Source organism: Bombina bombina, chromosome 7 (genome assembly GCF_027579735.1).
Source record: "Bombina bombina isolate aBomBom1 chromosome 7, aBomBom1.pri, whole genome shotgun sequence".
Taxonomy (NCBI): domain Eukaryota; kingdom Metazoa; phylum Chordata; class Amphibia; order Anura; family Bombinatoridae; genus Bombina; species Bombina bombina.
In genome coordinates, this window is record NC_069505.1 from 52206193 (window position 1) to 52225022 (window position 18830).

The 18830-nt window shown below is 37.0% G+C and overlaps 1 protein-coding gene across 2 annotated transcripts in view; it reads right to left on the reverse strand.

Annotated features, from left to right (window-relative positions):
• Nucleotides 1-18830, reverse strand: part of FRMD8 (FERM domain containing 8) — a 164151-nt gene that overhangs the window by 61429 nt on the left and 83892 nt on the right. For both annotated transcript variants that reach the window (XM_053720100.1, XM_053720099.1), the window contains exon 8: nucleotides 1933-2056. In XM_053720100.1, the coding sequence (XP_053576075.1) occupies nucleotides 1933-2056 (124 nt within the window). The remainder of the gene's footprint in view (nucleotides 1-1932; nucleotides 2057-18830) is intronic.

An 18830-nucleotide genomic window follows, 5' to 3' on the forward strand; every position in this document is an offset into this window, starting at 1 on the left:
ACAAAGCCGCTGTTACTGCAGAAAAAATCTGAGCGGCAAAATCCCCAGGTAAATAAACACCCCCAGGTGGATGAGAGGAAACAGAAAGCACAGTATGAGAAACAACTAAGGCTTGGGACGTCTGAGGACAAAAGCTGCGGCATGTCATGCACAGCAGTATCCTGAGACACACTTGGCTCAAAAGGGAGAATAATTTCTTTACATTTTAAAGTTTTTTTTAAAAAAGAGGAACAAAACTGCATAGGTAGGGCAATCTGGTTGTCTAAACAAAGCAAACATCTATCTATCCATAGAGATAGAATGATCCTTATCTATATCCATAGCTTAGATAACAGGTCCCACTAGCAATTTCCAAATATTGAAATTTTAATGTAAAAAACTAAATTTTTAAACCTTTCAGATAAATAGTAAATATTAAATACTAGAATCAAATTCAAATATATAAATATAACTTAAAAAAAAAAAAAACTGCTTCAGATGCCCGAGGATCCTACCGGACAGAAAAATTGCCCCACTAGTAAGAGCAACTCTCTAGAAGTGATTTCCTCCTCTGGTAATCCGGTGAGCTGATAAACAGAAGCCGATTCAAAAGATGTTCAAGTAGAGACAAAGACGGCTGCACTAAACTAGTTAACCGCTCCGTAAAAGTGGAAGTGTGGTCGTCACATGATCGGGAAACCCGAAAAAACGGTCACAGAAATTTACACAGCTCTAAAAAGAGCGCGAAGAAAGTTGCAGTTTAAAAAAAGGCTAAAGTATCAAGACCGTTTAATATAATGGTAATCCAGTGGCCCAACAATGAAAGATATATGTTAAGCCCTGAACCTAAAAGCTCAATTATGTAGTAGGTAACCATGAACTCCCCTAGCCAAGTGAACTCCCCATATAAACTGACCTTTCTCATACTATATAAAAATACCCAACTTCCTTGTTGTTAATAAAAATCCTTAATTAATGAGTATTACGTGCCAAAGGAAGGATCTGAAAAAGAAGATTAACCTCTTAAGCGCTGCTATCCTTCCGTACCTAGAAGGCAAAAGCACTTACCTTAGATCCTATTGCATGATACATGCTGATCCTTAGGTGAGGCAGGCGCTTCACTCCCTGTCAGACCTGTAGGAAAAGAAAGAACAGAGTAACTAACTCTGGCTTTCTACAAACGGGTAGCAAAGTGTTAAAAGTAAAGCAAAGACTTCCTCGCCGCCTTTTAACTGCTAAAAGCCACCACTACTCTTACTCAAGAGATTGACATGGACACAGCTAGACCCTAATCCTTGCTTGCAGGGAAAAATACCCATAAAAGGATTAAAATCTTCAGACACCAACTTCGCACAACCTCCACTGACCGAGGTAAAGAGAATGACTGGGGATTATGGGTAAGGGAAGTGAAACTTAACAGCTTTGCTGGGGTGCCCTTTGCCTCCTCCTGCTGGCCAGGAGTTGAATATCCCACTAGTAATTGGAATGCAGTCGTGGACTCTCCAGGTCATAGGAAAGAAATAACGTTATCCATTTAAAAAAATGGACAGTAAAGTCAAAATGAAAGTTTTATTATTAGATAGAGCATGCAATTTTAAACAACTTTTCAAAATTTTCTATTATCAAACTTGCTTTGTTCTCTCTGTATTTTTTGTTAGAGTAGGTGCAGGAGCAGCAATGCATTACTGGAAGCTAAGATGAACATATATAGTGAGCCAACGAACAGGGGCATATATGTGAAGCCACCAATCAGCAGCAAGCTCTCAGCAGTTCATTGCTGCTCTTGGAACTAGCTAGGTATGATCTTCAACAGAGAACAACAACAAGAGAAAGACACATATTAGATAACAGAAGTAAATCAGAAAGTGGTTTAAAATCATTTGTTCTATCTGAATCATGAGAGTTTAATCTTGATTTAACTTCCCTTTAAATAGCCATTTCATCAAAGTCTACCTTTTCTTTTCTATCAATAACCGACACCCCTTCCATGTTGATGGCTACAGATACACATTTTCTTCCACTCCGGTTTAGGAATCCTTGAGCTGGCTTGTCAATTTCACCATGAAAAAAGGCACATCTGAAAAGAAACCAAATAAAAATGCATAAACATGTAATACCGTATGAACAACTCACTGACCATGGCTTTACATACAATATCCCATAAACTGCTAAAAGGAATATTAAACACAGAATTGCATAATCAGCAAGTACATAATAAAAAGACAATGCAATAGCACTTACTCTAAACTCTTAAAATGAGCAACAGATTTTTTTTATTTTTGCCAAATTTCAAAATATCCTTCAATTTCCCCGACCCTTGTATCATGTGACAACCATTAGCCAATTACAGACTCGTATGTAAATTCTGTGAACGCTTGCACATGCTCAGTAGGAAATGATGCTTAGAAAGTGAGCATATAAAAAGACTGAACAATTTGTCAATGGAAGTAAATTAAAAAGTTGTTTAAAAACATAATTTATGTAAGAACTTACCTGATAAATTCATTTCTTTCATATTAACAAGAGTCCATGAGCTAGTGACGTATGGGATATACATTCCTACCAGGAGGGGCAAAGTTTCCCAAACCTTAAAATGCCTATAAATACACCCCTCACCACACCCACAAATCAGTTTAACGAATAGCCAAGAAGTGGGGTGATAAGAAAAAAAGTGCGAAGCATATAAAATAAGGAATTGGAATAATTGTGCTTTATACAAAAAAATCATAACCACCACAAAAAAGGGTGGGCCTCATGGACTCTTGTTAATATGAAAGAAATGAATTTATCAGGTAAGTTCTTACATAAATTATGTTTTCTTTCATGTAATTAACAAGAGTCCATGAGCTAGTGACGTATGGGATAATGACTACCCAAGATGTGGATCTTTCCACACAAGAGTCACTAGAGAGGGAGGGATAAAATAAAGACAGCCAATTCCTGCTGAAAATAATCCACACCCAAAATAAAGTTTAACAAAAAACATAAGCAGAAGATTCAAACTGAAACCGCTGCCTGAAGAACTTTTCTACCAAAAACTGCTTCAGAAGAAGAAAATACATCAAAATGGTAGAATTTAGTAAAAGTATGCAAAGAGGACCAAGTTGCTGCTTTGCAGATCTGGTCAACCGAAGCTTCATTCCTAAACGCCCAGGAAGTAGAAACTGACCTAGTAGAATGAGCTGTAATTCTTTGAGGCGGAATTTTACCCGACTCAACATAGGCAAGATGAATTAAAGATTTCAACCAAGATGCCAAAGAAATGGCAGAAGCTTTCTGGCCTTTCCTAGAACCGGAAAAGATAACAAATAGACTAGAAGTCTTACGGAAAGATTTCGTAGCTTCAACATAATATTTCAAAGCTCTAACAACATCCAAAGAATGCAATGATTTCTCCTTAGAATTCTTAGGATTAGGACATAATGAAGGAACCACAATTTCTCTACTAATGTTGTTGGAATTCACAACTTTAGGTAAAAATTCAAAAGAAGTTCGCAACACCGCCTTATCCTGATGAAAAATCAGAAAAGGAGACTCACACGAAAGAGCAGATAATTCAGAAACTCTTCTAGCAGAAGAGATGGCCAAAAGGAACAAAACTTTCCAAGAAAGTAATTTAATGTCCAATGAATGCATAGGTTCAAACGGAGGAGCTTGAAGAGCTCCCAAAACCAAATTCAAACTCCATGGAGGAGAAATTGACTTAATGACAGGTTTTATACGAACCAAAGCTTGTACAAAACAATGAATATCAGGAAGAATAGCAATCTTTCTGTGAAAAAGAACAGAAAGAGCGGAGATTTGTCCTTCAAAGAACTCGCGGACAAACCCTTATCTAAACCATCCTGAAGAAACTGTAAAATTCTCGGTATTCTAAAAGAATGCCAAGAAAAATGATGAGAAAGACACCAAGAAATATAAGTCTTCCAGACTCTATAATATATCTCTCGAGATACAGATTTACGAGCCTGTAACATAGTATTAATCACGGAGTCAGAGAAACCTCTATGACCAAGAATCAAGCGTTCAATCTCCATACCTTTAAATTTAAGGATTTCAGATCCGGATGGAAAAAAAGGACCTTGAGACAGAAGGTCTGGTCTTAACGGAAGAGTCCATGGTTGGCAAGATGCCATCCGGACAAGATCCGCATACCAAAACCTGTGAGGCCATGCCGGAGCTATTAGCAGAACAAACGAGCATTCCCTCAGAATCTTGGAGATTACTCTTGGAAGAAGAACTAGAGGCGGAAAGATATAGGCAGGATGATACTTCCAAGGAAGTGATAATGCATCCACTGCCTCCGCCTGAGGATCCCGGGATCTGGACAGATACCTGGGAAGTTTCTTGTTTAGATGAGAGGCCATCAGATCTATCTCTGGGAGCCCCCACATTTGAACAATCTGAAGAAATACCTCTGGGTGAAGAGACCATTCGCCCGGATGCAACGTTTGGCGACTGAGATAATCCGCTTCCCAATTGTCTACACCTGGGATATGAACCGCAGAGATTAGACAGGAGCTGGATTCCGCCCAAACCAAAATTCGAGATACTTCTTTCATAGCCAGAGGACTGTGAGTCCCTCCTTGATGATTGATGTATGCCACAGTTGTGACATTGTCTGTCTGAAAACAAATGAACGATTCTCTCTTCAGAAGAGGCCAAAACTGAAGAGCTCTGAAAACTGCACGGAGTTCCAAGATATTGATCGGTAATCTCACCTCCTGAGATTCCCAAACTCCTTGTGCCGTCAGAAATCCCCACACAGCTCCCCAACCTGTGAGACTTGCATCTGTTGAAATTACAGTCCAGGTCGGAAGAACAAAAGAAGCCCCCTGAATTAAACGATGGTGATCTGTCCACCACGTCAGAGAGTGCCGAACAATCGGTTTTAAAGATATTAATTGATATATCTTCGTGTAATCCCTGCACCATTGGTTCAGCATACAGAGCTGAAGAGGTCGCATGTGAAAACGAGCAAAGGGGATCGCGTCCGATGCAGCAGTCATAAGACCTAGAATTTCCATGCATAAGGCTACCGAAGGGAATGATTGAGACTGAAGGTTTCGACAGGCTGTAATCAATTTTAGACGTCTCTTGTCTGTTAAAGACAAAGTCATGGACACTGAATCTATCTGGAAACCCAGAAAGGTTACCCTTGTTTGAGGAATCAAAGATCTTTTTGGTAAATTGATCCTCCAACCATGATCTTGAAGAAACAACACAAGTCGATTCGTATGAGACTCTGCTAAATGTAAAGACGGAGCAAGTACCAAGATATCGTCCAAATAAGGAAATACCACAATACCCTGTTCTCTGATTACAGACAGAAGGGCACCGAGAATCTTTGTGAAAATTCTTGGAGCTGTAGCAAGGCCAAACGGTAGAGCCACAAATTGGTAATGCTTGTCTAGAAAAGAGAATCTCAGGAACTGATAATGATCTGGATGAATCGGAATATGCAGATATGCATCCTGTAAATCTATTGTGGACATATAATTCCCTTGCTGAACAAAAGGCAATATAGTCCTTACAGTTACCATCTTGAACGTTGGTATCCTCGATTCAATAATTTTAGATCCAGAACTGGTCTGAAGGAATTCTCCTTCTTTGGTACAATGAAGAGATTTGAATAAAACCCCATCCCCTGTTCCGGAACTGGAACTGGCATAATTACTCCAGCCAACTCTAGATCTGAAACACAATTCAGAAATGCTTGAGCTTTCACTGGATTTACTGGGACATGGGAAAGAAAAAATCTCTTTGCAGGAGGTCTCATCTTGAAACCAATTCTGTACCCTTCTGAAACAATGTTCTGAATCCAAAGATTGTGAACAGAACTGATCCAAATTTCTTTGAAAAAACGTAACCTGCCCCCTACCAGCTGAACTGGAATGAGGGCCGTACCTTCATGTGAACTTAGAAGCAGGCTTTGCCTTTCTAGCAGGCTTGGATTTATTCCAGACTGGAGATGGTTTCCAAACTGAAACTGCTCCTGAGGACGAAGGATCAGGCTTTTGTTCTTTGTTGAAACGAAAGGAACGAAAACGATTGTTAGCCCTGTTTTTACCTTTAGACTTTTTATCCTGTGGTAAAAAAGTTCCTTTCCCACCAGTAACAGTTGAAATAATAGAATCCAACTGAGAACCAAATAATTTGTTTCCCTGGAAAGAAATGGAAAGTAGAGTTGATTTAGAAGCCATATCAGCATTCCAAGTCTTAAGCCATAAAGCTCTTCTGGCTAAGATAGCCAGAGACATAAATCTAACATCAACTCTAATAATATCAAAAATGGCATCACAGATGAAATTATTAGCATGCTGGAGAAGAATAATAATATCATGAGAATCACGATTTGTTACTTGTTGCGCTAGAGTTTCCAACCAAAAAGTTGAAGCTGCAGCAACATCAGCCAATGATATAGCAGGTCTAAGAAGATTACCTGAACATAGATAAGCTTTTCTTAGAAAAGATTCAATTTTTCTATCTAAAGGATCCTTAAACGAGGTACCATCTGATGTAGGAATGGTAGTACGTTTAGCAAGGGTAGAAATAGCCCCATCAACTTTAGGGATTTTGTCCCAAAATTCTAATCTGTCAGGCGGAACAGGATATAATTGCTTAAAACGTTTAGAAGGAGTAAATGAATTACCCAATCTATCCCATTCCTTAGCAATTACTGCAGAAATAGCATTAGGAACAGGAAAGACTTCTGGAATAACCGCAGGAGCTTTAAAAACCTTATCCAAACGTATAGAATTAGTATCAAGAGGACTAGAATCCTCTATTTCTAAAGCAATTAGTACTTCTTTAAGTAAAGAGCGAATAAATTCCATCTTAAATAAATATGAAGATTTATCAGCATCAATCTCTGAGACAGAATCCTCTGAACCAGAAGAGTCCAAAGAATCAGAATGATGGTGTTCATTTAAAAATTCATCTGTAGAGAGAGAAGATTTAAAAGACTTTTTACGTTTACTAGAAGGAGAAATAACAGACAAAGCCTTCTTTATGGATTCAGAAACAAAATCTCTTATGTTATCAGGAACATTCTGCACCTTAGATGTTGAGGGAACTGCAACAGGCAATGGTACATCACTAAAGGAAATATTATCTGCATTAACAAGTTTGTCATGACATTTAATACAAACAACAGCTGGAGGAATAGCTACCAAAAGTTTACAGCAGATACACTTAGCTTTGGTAGATCCAGCAGGCAGAGGTTTTCCTGTAGTATCTTCTGGCTCAGATGCAACGTGAGACATCTTGCAATATGTAAGAGAAAAAACAACATATAAAGCAAAATAGATCAAATTCCTTATAAGACAGTTTCAGGAATGGGAAAAAAATGCCAAACATCAAGCTTCTAGCAACCAGAAGCAAATGAAAAATGAGACTGAAATAATGTGGAGACAAAAGCGACGCCCATATTTTTTGGCGCCAAATAAGACGCCCACATTATTTGGCGCCTAAATGCTTTTGGCGCCAAAAATGACGCCACATCCGGAACGCCGACATTTTTGGCGCAAAATAACGTCAAAAAAATGACGCAACTTCCGGCGACACGTATGACGCCGGAAACGGAAATGAATTTTTGCGCCAAAAAAGTCCGCGCCAAGAATGACGCAATAAAATGAAGCATTTTCAGCCCCCGCGAGCCTAACAGCCCACAGGGAAAAAAGTCAAATTTTTGAGGTAAGAAAAATATGATAATTAAAGCATAATCCCAAATATGAAACTGACTGTCTGGAAATAAGGAAAGTTGAACATTCTGAGTCAAGGCAAATAAATGTTTGAATACATATATTTAGAACTTTATAAATAAAGTGCCCAACCATAGCTTAGAGTGTCACAGAAAATAAGACTTACTTACCCCAGGACACTCATCTACATGTTTGTAGAAAGCCAAACCAGTACTGAAACGAGAATCAGTAGAGGAAATGGTAAATATAAGAGTATATCGTCGATCTGAAAAGGGAGGTAAGAGATGAATCTCTACGACCGATAACAGAGAACCTTATGAAATAGACCCCGTAGAAGGAGATCACTGCATTCAATAGGCAATACTCTCCTCACATCCCTCTGACATTCACTGCACGCTGAGAGGAAAACCGGGCTCCAACTTGCTGCGGAGCGCATATCAACGTAGAATCTAGCACAAACTTACTTCACCACCTCCCTTGGAGGCAAAGTTTGTAAAAACTGATTTGTGGGTGTGGTGAGGGGTGTATTTATAGGCATTTTAAGGTTTGGGAAACTTTGCCCCTCCTGGTAGGAATGTATATCCCATACGTCACTAGCTCATGGACTCTTGTTAATTACATGAAAGAAACTGCTGCTTTATCTGACTCATGCACATTTAATTCTGACTTTAGTGTCCCTTTAATGAACTTAAAGTATTGTGCTTTTAACATTTTAAGGACCAACAACGTACCCTGGGAGCTTGCATTTTTAATAGCAGCAAGACCGCGCCATTTCCGTTAGCCAACTGGAGGGATGCTACAATAGCACTGGCAGCAGGACCCACGCAATTATAACCAAAAAGGGACAGTCTACTCCAGAATTTTTATTGTTCAAAATAGATAGATAATCCCTTTATTACCCATTCCCCAGTTTTGCACAACCAACACAGCTATATTAATATACTTTTTACCTCTGATTACCTGTATCTAAGCCTCCCTTATTTCAGATCTTTTGACAAACTTGCATTTTAGCCAAAAAATAACCCCATGGGAGTGAGCACAATGTTATCTATATGACACAAACTAGCGCTGTAACTGTAGAAAAAAAAAAAAAAACCTGTCCAAATACCCTGAAATAAGAGGCGGCCTTCAAGGGCTTAGAAATTAGCACATGAGCCTACCTAGGTTTAGCTTTAAACAAATACCAAAAGAACAAAGAAAACGTGATGATAAAAGTAAATTGTTAAGTTGTTTACAATTACATGTCCTATCTGAATCACAAGTTTAATTTTGACTAGATTATGCCTTTAAAGGGACACTAAACCCAAATTTTTTCTTTCATGATTCAGGTAGAGAATACAATTTTGAACAATATTCCAATGTACTTCTATGCTCTGATTTGCTTCATTCTTTAGATATGCTTTGTTGAAGAAATAGCAATGCACATGGGTGAGCCAATCACATGAGGCATCTATGTGCAGCCACCAATGAGCAGCTACTGAGCCTATCTAGATATGCTTTTCAGCACAGGATATCAGGAGAATGAAGCAAATTAGATAATAGAAGTAAATTAGAAAGATGTTTAAAATTGAATATTCTTTCTAAATCATGAAAGACATTTTTTGGGTTTCGTGACCCTTTAACAACTAGCGATGTAAAGGGTATGTTGTGGTCGTTAAGGAGTTAAAGGGACAGTAAACACCTTGTAATGACAATATTTTTCTACGGCAGTTTTTTTTTTTTTTTAATACGGCTTGCTGCAATTTTTCAATAGCCAAACTTCATCCACCATTTGGCTTATTTGGAGGAGCCAACATGCTTCGTTTCCAACTCTTATTTAATTATCTCTGTTGAAGCCAATTAGAGCCAGATATGTGAGCTCTTATATTACAATCTCAAAGTGTTTACTGTCCCTTTAAGTGAGTTACCCAGTTTTGTGTGTATATATAAATATATATATATATATATATATATATATATATATATATATATGTGTGTGTGTGTGTGTTTGAAGTTATAACAACTAGAATAAGGTTGTTTGTCTTGTTGCACTGTATTTGCCGCTCTGGATTAACAAGCCTTTAACAACTGAATCCCTATATTTGGTAAAGCTGATTTTGGAGGACGCTCTTACCTCGGTCTAGTCAGCTTTTTTTAAGATCACGGTACAATTTGAGAAAAGTGAAGCAGATATGATCACTATTGCTAGAGGAGATACTCATAAAGAAAAGAAGTCTGTTTATCTGGGACTTTGCTCTGAGAACTTTCTTTGCCTTATTGATTCAAAGTTTTTTGCCAAGTGTTGAAATGTCCATCTATGTGTTTTATAGCACTAGTAATTTATTTGTGATTTTTCACCTACTGCCAGAACCGGTTATATTTGATTTAGGCTACACACTACAGTGGCATATATTTGGTGGAGCATTAGTATGCACTACCTTATTTGTATAATATGTTGTTATAGCAATAAATTAATTGCATGTTGTTTGGACCAATGTGTGTTCGTGTTTCATTGTTTGATACAATATACCAGCCTTTAATCTACACATTAGATAAAGAATAAGTTAATTTTGAGTGCTGCAATCCCCTACTTTATACACAGTATCTCATATAGCTCTGCTGTGCCTACATATTTTCTCCTCTCTTAAAAAGGAATTTGAATATATATATATATATATATATATATATATATATATATATATATATATATATATATATATATATATATATATATATATATATATATATATATATATAGTCCTCGTTGAAGAAAAGGGCGCTCACTAGTCTCTTTAGCACAATATGTAAAACTTTAATTCATCTTAAAAAGACATCAAATAACGGTCATAACGTTTCAGTGTTATTTCAACACCTTTGTCAAATGTTGCCAAGCATCACAATCACGGAATACACATAACCCCAAAAAAGAATTGCCAACACCATAACTAAACTACCCACCTTATATACACACTTTTAAAAGCCCGGTCACCACATCGCATCCATCCTCGATGACGTCATCACGCTAAAGCATGAGCGTGACGCGTCATCGCAATTCGATTGGCTGAGGGTTACTATAGTAACCGCATACACAAAGCTTGCAAAATAGACCCGCAATCACGTATGACAGAGTGTCAGTCAAAATGAAGGTATTTAAACAAGAAGCAATCAGCTAAGGCACAAGTGCTCCAACATTAGGACATCAACAAAACCATTCCTTATGAAAAAACACTGTTCATATGTCAAACATGAAAAATGCGGACCTGTCACCAGTGATTAAAACCAAATTTCATTTTGTTACATAAATTCTGCATTCCTATTGCAACTATATACAGAACAATCATCATACTTTGTATTTATCAGTTAACCCTTCAGGATAGCACAAATAACTCCGTTATATACAAATGATTTACCATATATGAATTTAACCTATTAAATGTGTGTATATTATATATATATATATATATATATATATATATATATATATATATATATATATATATATATATATATATATATATATATATAAAGATGTATTGTAGTATATGCACTCTCACCAACACACTACAACTTGCCAGGGTGCTGTAGCCAGGTATGTAGAAAACGAAAGTAAGAAGCACTCACTGGACTGTAGACAGCAATGTAAATCAAATAGAATTTATTGTGACGTTTCGGGACCAACAACGTCCCTTCCTCTGACAAACAGCTAGTGAAAAACAAAACATTTATAGACCTATAAAACACTCCCCTAGGTGAACTGCCAATGAAAATGTGCCGTGTGCAAAACAAAAATGAGCCGTGTGCAAAACAGGCATAGATCCCTATAATTAGGGTTAAAACATTCATAACATGGTGAATAATATATTAAATGTGTAAATGTATATAGATATATATGTGATACTCTTGAGTGTAAACTGTGAGTATACCTGATAGCCCCCAAAACATGACCGATCTATTAAAGGCTGAAATAAAAGCTGTAGCGCACATCTAGTGAAGATAAGAACAACAAAGAGCCTGATAGGTGGGATATTACATACCCCCATTCTTTGATTGGCCAGACACATTAGTCATCCATAACCACGCCTTTATCAGTGTTACAGGCCAGGTGTAACCATGGAGTGCATTGCGTAGAGGATGCCAACAAATGTTCTGATAGGCTAAAGAGACGCCGACAAGCACGTTACGCCGTAACTTACAACAATAACTCGGGCGGTTGCCCTGGCAACCAATGTAAACAACTCCGTGTGCAATAGTAGCCGAGTATCGCCGCGTCTGCTCAAGATCAATCACTCACTGCAGCAACGCCGTAACTCACACCCACTCGGGCGGTTGTCCTGGTAACCAATGTAAACAACACTGTGTGCAGTAGTGGCCGAATATCGCCGCGCCTACCCAAACACAGTCAAACACTACCGCACCCGAGGTCCAACCACATTACCTACCCTGTAGGAATAAGGCCATGACCAAAGATTCACCATCAAGCTGAAACATGCTAAACATCACCGTATCACCCCACCAATCAAATTGCAGCAATCCGCTATTCGTCCGACTAAAAGGCTGCCATAGCAACCTGCATATACACATCAACACACGATCATGGCCTCACTCTATACTATGTACAACAAAACATAGGGGTTCTTAAGACACCAACCTGGCCACCGCGCTAGAGGTTCTCATATGTGGCTATAGCAATCATAATGCGAAGGAATCCACACAAATGTAAATACAAAATAAAGTTCTATAGCATAGAAAAATCCTACACAGGTCCATCTGCTGTACACTAGCATGTGACCACAGACCTATAGTAAGAGCTGCACAAACTGACACACGCTAGGTAAAGTGTCATAAGGAAAAAATAAAAAATATAAATTGATAGACCCTCCCTAACAAATGTCAAGTACCTAATTTGCATAAAAAGGAACATGCCATTATACTTATAAACGCATTACCCAAAAGTGCTTACCCATAACCAACACCATCTAGTAGTTGTAAAGGGAACAACAAACCCCATCAGCAAAATAACAAATATATAATCCGTCCAATAGAAAGGATAGACACAATCTACAAAAAAATAATAAAAATAATAAAAATAATATATATATAAATCTTCCAAGAAACGCAGGCACTCACTGGGCTTTGTTGATAAAAAGCATAAACTTTATTTATTCATATTAAAAAATCAGGAGACAACGTTTCGGCACTGAATTGTGCCTTTGTCAAATGCCACAGAATATCCAGCAAAAAAGTGCAATCAAGCACCTAAAATCAAATGACATACATTTAAAAACTTACCCCTTAAAGGGACAGTTTACCCAAATAAAGACCTAATTTTAATAGAATGATCAATTAAAACTAAGCCTATGTGTGTGTGACTTTTTTACTGAAACGTTATATAACTTTATATTTTATTTTTGCAACCTTCCGATTTTTATGATCATAACAAAACCCTTTCTGATTTTTTTTGGCCGCGCGGCCACTGGAGCACAATCCCTTCTCTGCAGTGCGCATGCTCCAACCCCCATGGTGACATCACTGCTAGTGTAAACATGGATGCGCTCTCAATAAAAAGCTCATCCGTGTTCAGCAGGTAGATCTGATTTTATTCTGCTTGCTGGTGCACGTGGAATAGCAGTTCTCATCAGTTATCCTATATTGGATTCTCACTGCTGTTTTAGAACATTGGATTCATCATCATCTGACCTCCTTCAAGATATTAATCACAACATATTCGTTTTGGATTCTGCTGTTCTGGTAAGTAATGTTTCTTTTCAGAATTATTTAATCAACCTTTTTTTTTCAGGATTTCTGTTGTAATTTATGTTTTTTATTTGCAGGGATTTGTGTACAGGGATTACTATATACTTTCTTATGTATTGTACTTTAATAATTTGTAGCAGGAAAAACTGTCAGAATGTTCTCCCCTTTATAATTGTATCGATTCTGAAAGTTTTTCCTGCTATAAAGTCAGGGATGGCTTTTTGTAAATTACTATGTTTTTATTATGAAGAACAATTGGGTTGTGTATGACTTACAATCTATTTGTCAGGTACAATTAGCCATCCCTAACTGTGTGCAAGTGATTTACCTTCTCATTTGTAGCAGGAACAAAATGTAATAATTGTTACACTTACAAATGTAACATTTTCTCTCCTTTATAATTGTAGCCATTCAGATTATTTTTACTGCTACAATTTTTAAAGAAAGCTGTAAAAAGTATATGAGTCAATATATTCTAAAACCATTCAAATATATAATATTGTACAATTGTTCAATGGTTCTAAAACAAATTTTACATGCCTGCAGACTTTGTGGCTGGCTAATGTAATGTGTGTAATAATAGGATCATATTTTTCAAAGACATTGCTATGCCAAGTTATATGCATTGAAATCAAGCTGTGAAAACAGTGTTTTTTATCACCTTCTAAAACCATACAAAAAAGATCTTAGGTTACAATTGATGATGAATGGTTTCAATACACATTTTACAGGCCGGAAGATTGTGCGACTGGCTTATGTAATGTGTCTATGTAATTTTGATGTTGAATAACAATTACCCATCCCTGACTGTGTGTAAGTGTTTTCCTTTATAAATAGTAGCAGTATAAATTACAGAGACAAATTACATAAGCCATAAACCAGCCAGTCACACAGTCTGCAGGCTTGTCAAATTTGTATTGAAACTATTCAACAATTGTACTGTAAGATCTTTTTTGGATGGTTTTAGAAGGTGATAAAACACACTGTTTTCACAGCTTGCTTTCAATGCATATAACTTGTCATAGCAATGTCATTGAAAAAACGTAATCCTATTATTATTACACACATTACATTAGCCAGCAACAAAGTCTGCAGGCCTGTAAAATGTTTTTTAGAACCATTGATCAATTGTACAATATTATATATTTGAATGGTTTTAGAATCACACACTTTTTACAGTTTGCTTTATAATTTGTAGCACTAACAATGGGTACAGTTTACACTTACAAATGGATACACTATCTAATTTTAGATTACAGGTATACCCCGCTCATACAGCGTATTAGGGACCGGAGCCCTGATGTAAAGTGAAAACCGCCTTAAAAGTGAAACAATGCAGTTTTAGCTTTCTTTTCACTTGCCAGTGTGTTTAAAAACTTGAAAACATGTTTGAACTAACATATATTAGGGGTGCATTAGTGCTATGTTTAGTTTAACACTCGTCCAGCACAGTATTCAATTAGTAGTCAAAAACTGTACCTGTAAAATAGTGACAAACACTGTAGTAAAATGTGCCAGACTATAGCACTGAGACACAGATTGCACTGTAATGATGTAAACAGAGTGAACTAAGCATAACAAAATGGCGCCAGTCACTTTTCTCGCAATCTCACGATGATTACAGCACTGTTTCAAAATCCTTGGAGCTTGAACTTCACAAAGCGCTGTATTAGCGAAGCGCTGTAAAGTGAGGTATACCTGTACTTGATTTTCATGTTGAATAACAATTACATTGTGTTTCATTGTAAACTTGTAAACTTATTTGCTTATTATCAGGCATTAGACATAACATTTTTTTTTACCTTTGTTTCTCATAGAAATAATTTATTTCTTGCGTCATTGAGAACGGTTGGAATTTGGGTTATTCGTTATTACCTAAACCTCTTGATCCTATTGAAAGTAAGTACACTGAAATAACTTTTTATAATATTTTGTAACATTCAAATATAAATATTGATTGTAAGTATAACATGAACATTTTTATAGTTATCTTTCTCTATCTCTCTTTCTCCCCCATGTAATACTTATTTTTCATATTTTTAGGAATAATATAGACATTATAAGGTGTCTAACTCGGTAAAAATTGGAACTTGACATATTTCATAATTTATAACTACTGTCCACTATAGTGCATGTTGTATAAATTTTATGAACGCTATATTGTTGTGGTTGTAATGGGAGAAAAAGGTCATGTATGGTATTTTTTGAGAAACAAAAAATACACCTCTGGTGCCTTCACATGTTAGTCAATGTGGTGTTGAGTTTCAAATATAAATATGCATAGGATTATTACATTGTTATGCTCTTATATTTATGAATTATTACTTGTGTGTTTTAAAATTTTTGTACTTCTGTTCGGTTCAAAGATGCCACGTTTTGTTGAGGGATGTACATCCAAACACCTGTATCGAAAAAAGACCGGGGAAATAGCCATGCATTGCTTTCCCACATCACCGCGAAGGATTAATGCATGGATTGAAAGTACCGGACAATCAGTCGATAACATGGACTCTCTAATTTCCAAGATTATAGCAACAAAAAGAAATGCTGTGTACAGGATGTGTTCACAACATTTTAAAGAAAATGACTACCATATGAGAGGCTCACGAAAAAGCTTGAAGGGCAATGCGAATCCAAGTATCTTTCCTAGCCTGAAAGTAGGTGTCCAAAACGTATTGCCAACACATTCTGATAGCATCGCAAGCGGTATCATGTCTGAGGTGCCAAATAAAACTAAAAGGCAGTGGTTACACAAAACCAGGCATACTGACACGCATGGCCTAATTAAAACAAGATCAATAGGAACTTGGACTGGTACAGTTTCAGAGCTTTATGAAGACCTAACGAAAGAATTTCATGGAAATACTTTGGATATTGATCAACACACTAGTCCAAGTAATGCAAGCTTCGACAATGCTATGCCACCTAGCAGTCCCAACCCCTTTGAAACAATACCAACTCTTACCAGTACCCCAAAAATTACGTATAGAAACAGAGATGACACTGATGACACAGATTCAAGAAATGTTGTCACAGTCTGCGATGTAACAAACACTAGTGTGCTCTCTGGTATTTCTTCACTGACTGAAAATATAGATGGGGACCAAAAAGATACAACTTACATACCAGTTGAGACAACACAATCTTCAGTAGCAGATATATCTTTGGCAGATGATGGCACATCGAACAACCCGGTTATGCAACGCAAATTCATAGTTTTTGAATCATGTCTTGATATTTTACTGAAAAAAATAAAATGTGATCAAGGAAATTGTGATGCTCCACTAATCCGAATAAAGAAACATGTTATTGGATCTTTACTTATAGTGTATGCTGAGTGCAACAATGGACACATGCGTAACATTTGGCAGAGTCAGCCCATGTTCGGTAAAATTCCAGCTGGGAATGCTTTAGGATGTGCCTCATTGTTGTTTACTGGGAACAATTTTCAAAAAATCAGTGACTTCTTCAAGTTATTGTGTGTGCCATTTCCTAATAAGACAACTTTTTACAAGTACCAAAAGAAATTTTTATTCCCTACAATAGACTATAACTACACTCTTCAGAGAAAGAATTTGTTGGTATGTTTTAAAGATAAACCCCTATGTTTGATTGGTGACGGGCAGTGTGATAGCCCAGGTTTTAGTGCCAAACATTGCACTTATACACTAATGGAAGACTCAACCAAAAAAATTGTGGACTTTACAACTGTACAAGTCTCTGAGACAACATCGTCTGTAGCAATGGAGGCAAAGGCATTCAAACGCTGTCTGGACAAGATACTTGAAGAAGGTCTACAGGTGTCATATATTGCCACTGATCGACATGTATCCATCCGAAAAATAATTAGAGAAGAGTACCCTATCATCACACAACAATTCGACCTGTGGCACTATGCAAAGAGTATGAGGAAAAAACTGATAGCGCTATCCAGCCAAAAATGTAGAAAACTGCTAAACCCCTGGATCAACTCTATTGTGAACCATCTGTGGTATTCCAGTGCATACTGCAAGGGAAATGTGGATCTCCTAGCAGAACAGTGGAACTCTATTTTGCACCATATTACTGATGAACACACATGGGAAAATGGCATATTGCTAAAGGGTTGTCATCATGATGAGCTTGATCCAGAAAAGGCCTACCCTTGGTTGGAGCGCAATTCTGAAACCTTGACTCAGTTTTCTTCCTTTGTGCTCGATAAAACATTGCATAAAGACTTCTTCTTTCTTAAAGAGTTCTGTCATACCGGTATATTGGAAGTGTTTCACAGTATGGCATTGAAGTATAGGTCGAAAAGGGTACATTTTCTTATGGACGGTATGGACGCACAAACCAAAATGGCAGTATTAGCGCACAATGCTAATGTCGAGAGAGTACAGGCTGTTGTGAAGCGAGAAACATCTGCTAGTGGACCACGAGGGGAGTTGAGATACAAGCCTTTTTTTTCAAAATTCAAGAAAAAGTGGCAAGTGAAAGCAATTTTCGAATCAATGTGCCATGAACATGTTTACGTTCTTATGCAGGACGTCATAAAAATGTTAACTGGTGAGTTAACTCATGAATGGCAATCAAGGTCAGCTTTGATGCCTGCCAATATTGCTTCAGAACCGCGTCCACCAACGTCCACTTTGGTTGATGAACACAAATCCCGTTTCAAACCAACCAATTTGGTGGTACAGTTCTCATAATAGACTATTATGTGCATATATATCATGTGCTGTTAGAGACATCTGATTATCTCAATTGTTATCTTGAAAGTCTATAATTCAAAAGTGATTTTATTTTATTTCTTGCCTTCAAACAATAAAAATTTGTTGTTTACCACTGTTTTTTTATTTTGACTTTATGCATCTAACAATCTTCATTTCGGTAACTATAGGTTGGATTATGACATTACCAAAAAAATGTAATAATAATTTTAGGATCCAGAACACATGTAGCAAAATTTAAAAATCAAAAATAAATATTCTGAATTCTTTTTATAACCATAATTGTTTCTATTCTTGATTGAGATAAAGAAAATTCACAAATATCTACTGTTATATCATTTATTATTATTATTATTATTATTATTATCGGTTATTTGTAGAGCGCCAACAGATTCCGCAGCGCTATAAACAAAGGGGAGTATAAAACCATTAAGGCATAAAGTGGGTAGAGGGCCCTGCCAAGAGTTGCACTGTTGTAATCCACTCTTAAGAAGGTGATCTACAAACAGCTGGGCTCTTAGGCTTACATGCTAAGGGGGTTCAGGGGATAGCAATGGAGGAGTAGAACTGGTATAAAGTAAGGTTAGCATAGGTTGTATGCATCCTTGAACAGCAGAGTCTTTAGGGAGCGCTTGAAGCTTTCAAAACTAGGGGAGAGTCTTGTGGAACGATACAACAACCTACTTTACCAAATGATCAATTTTCA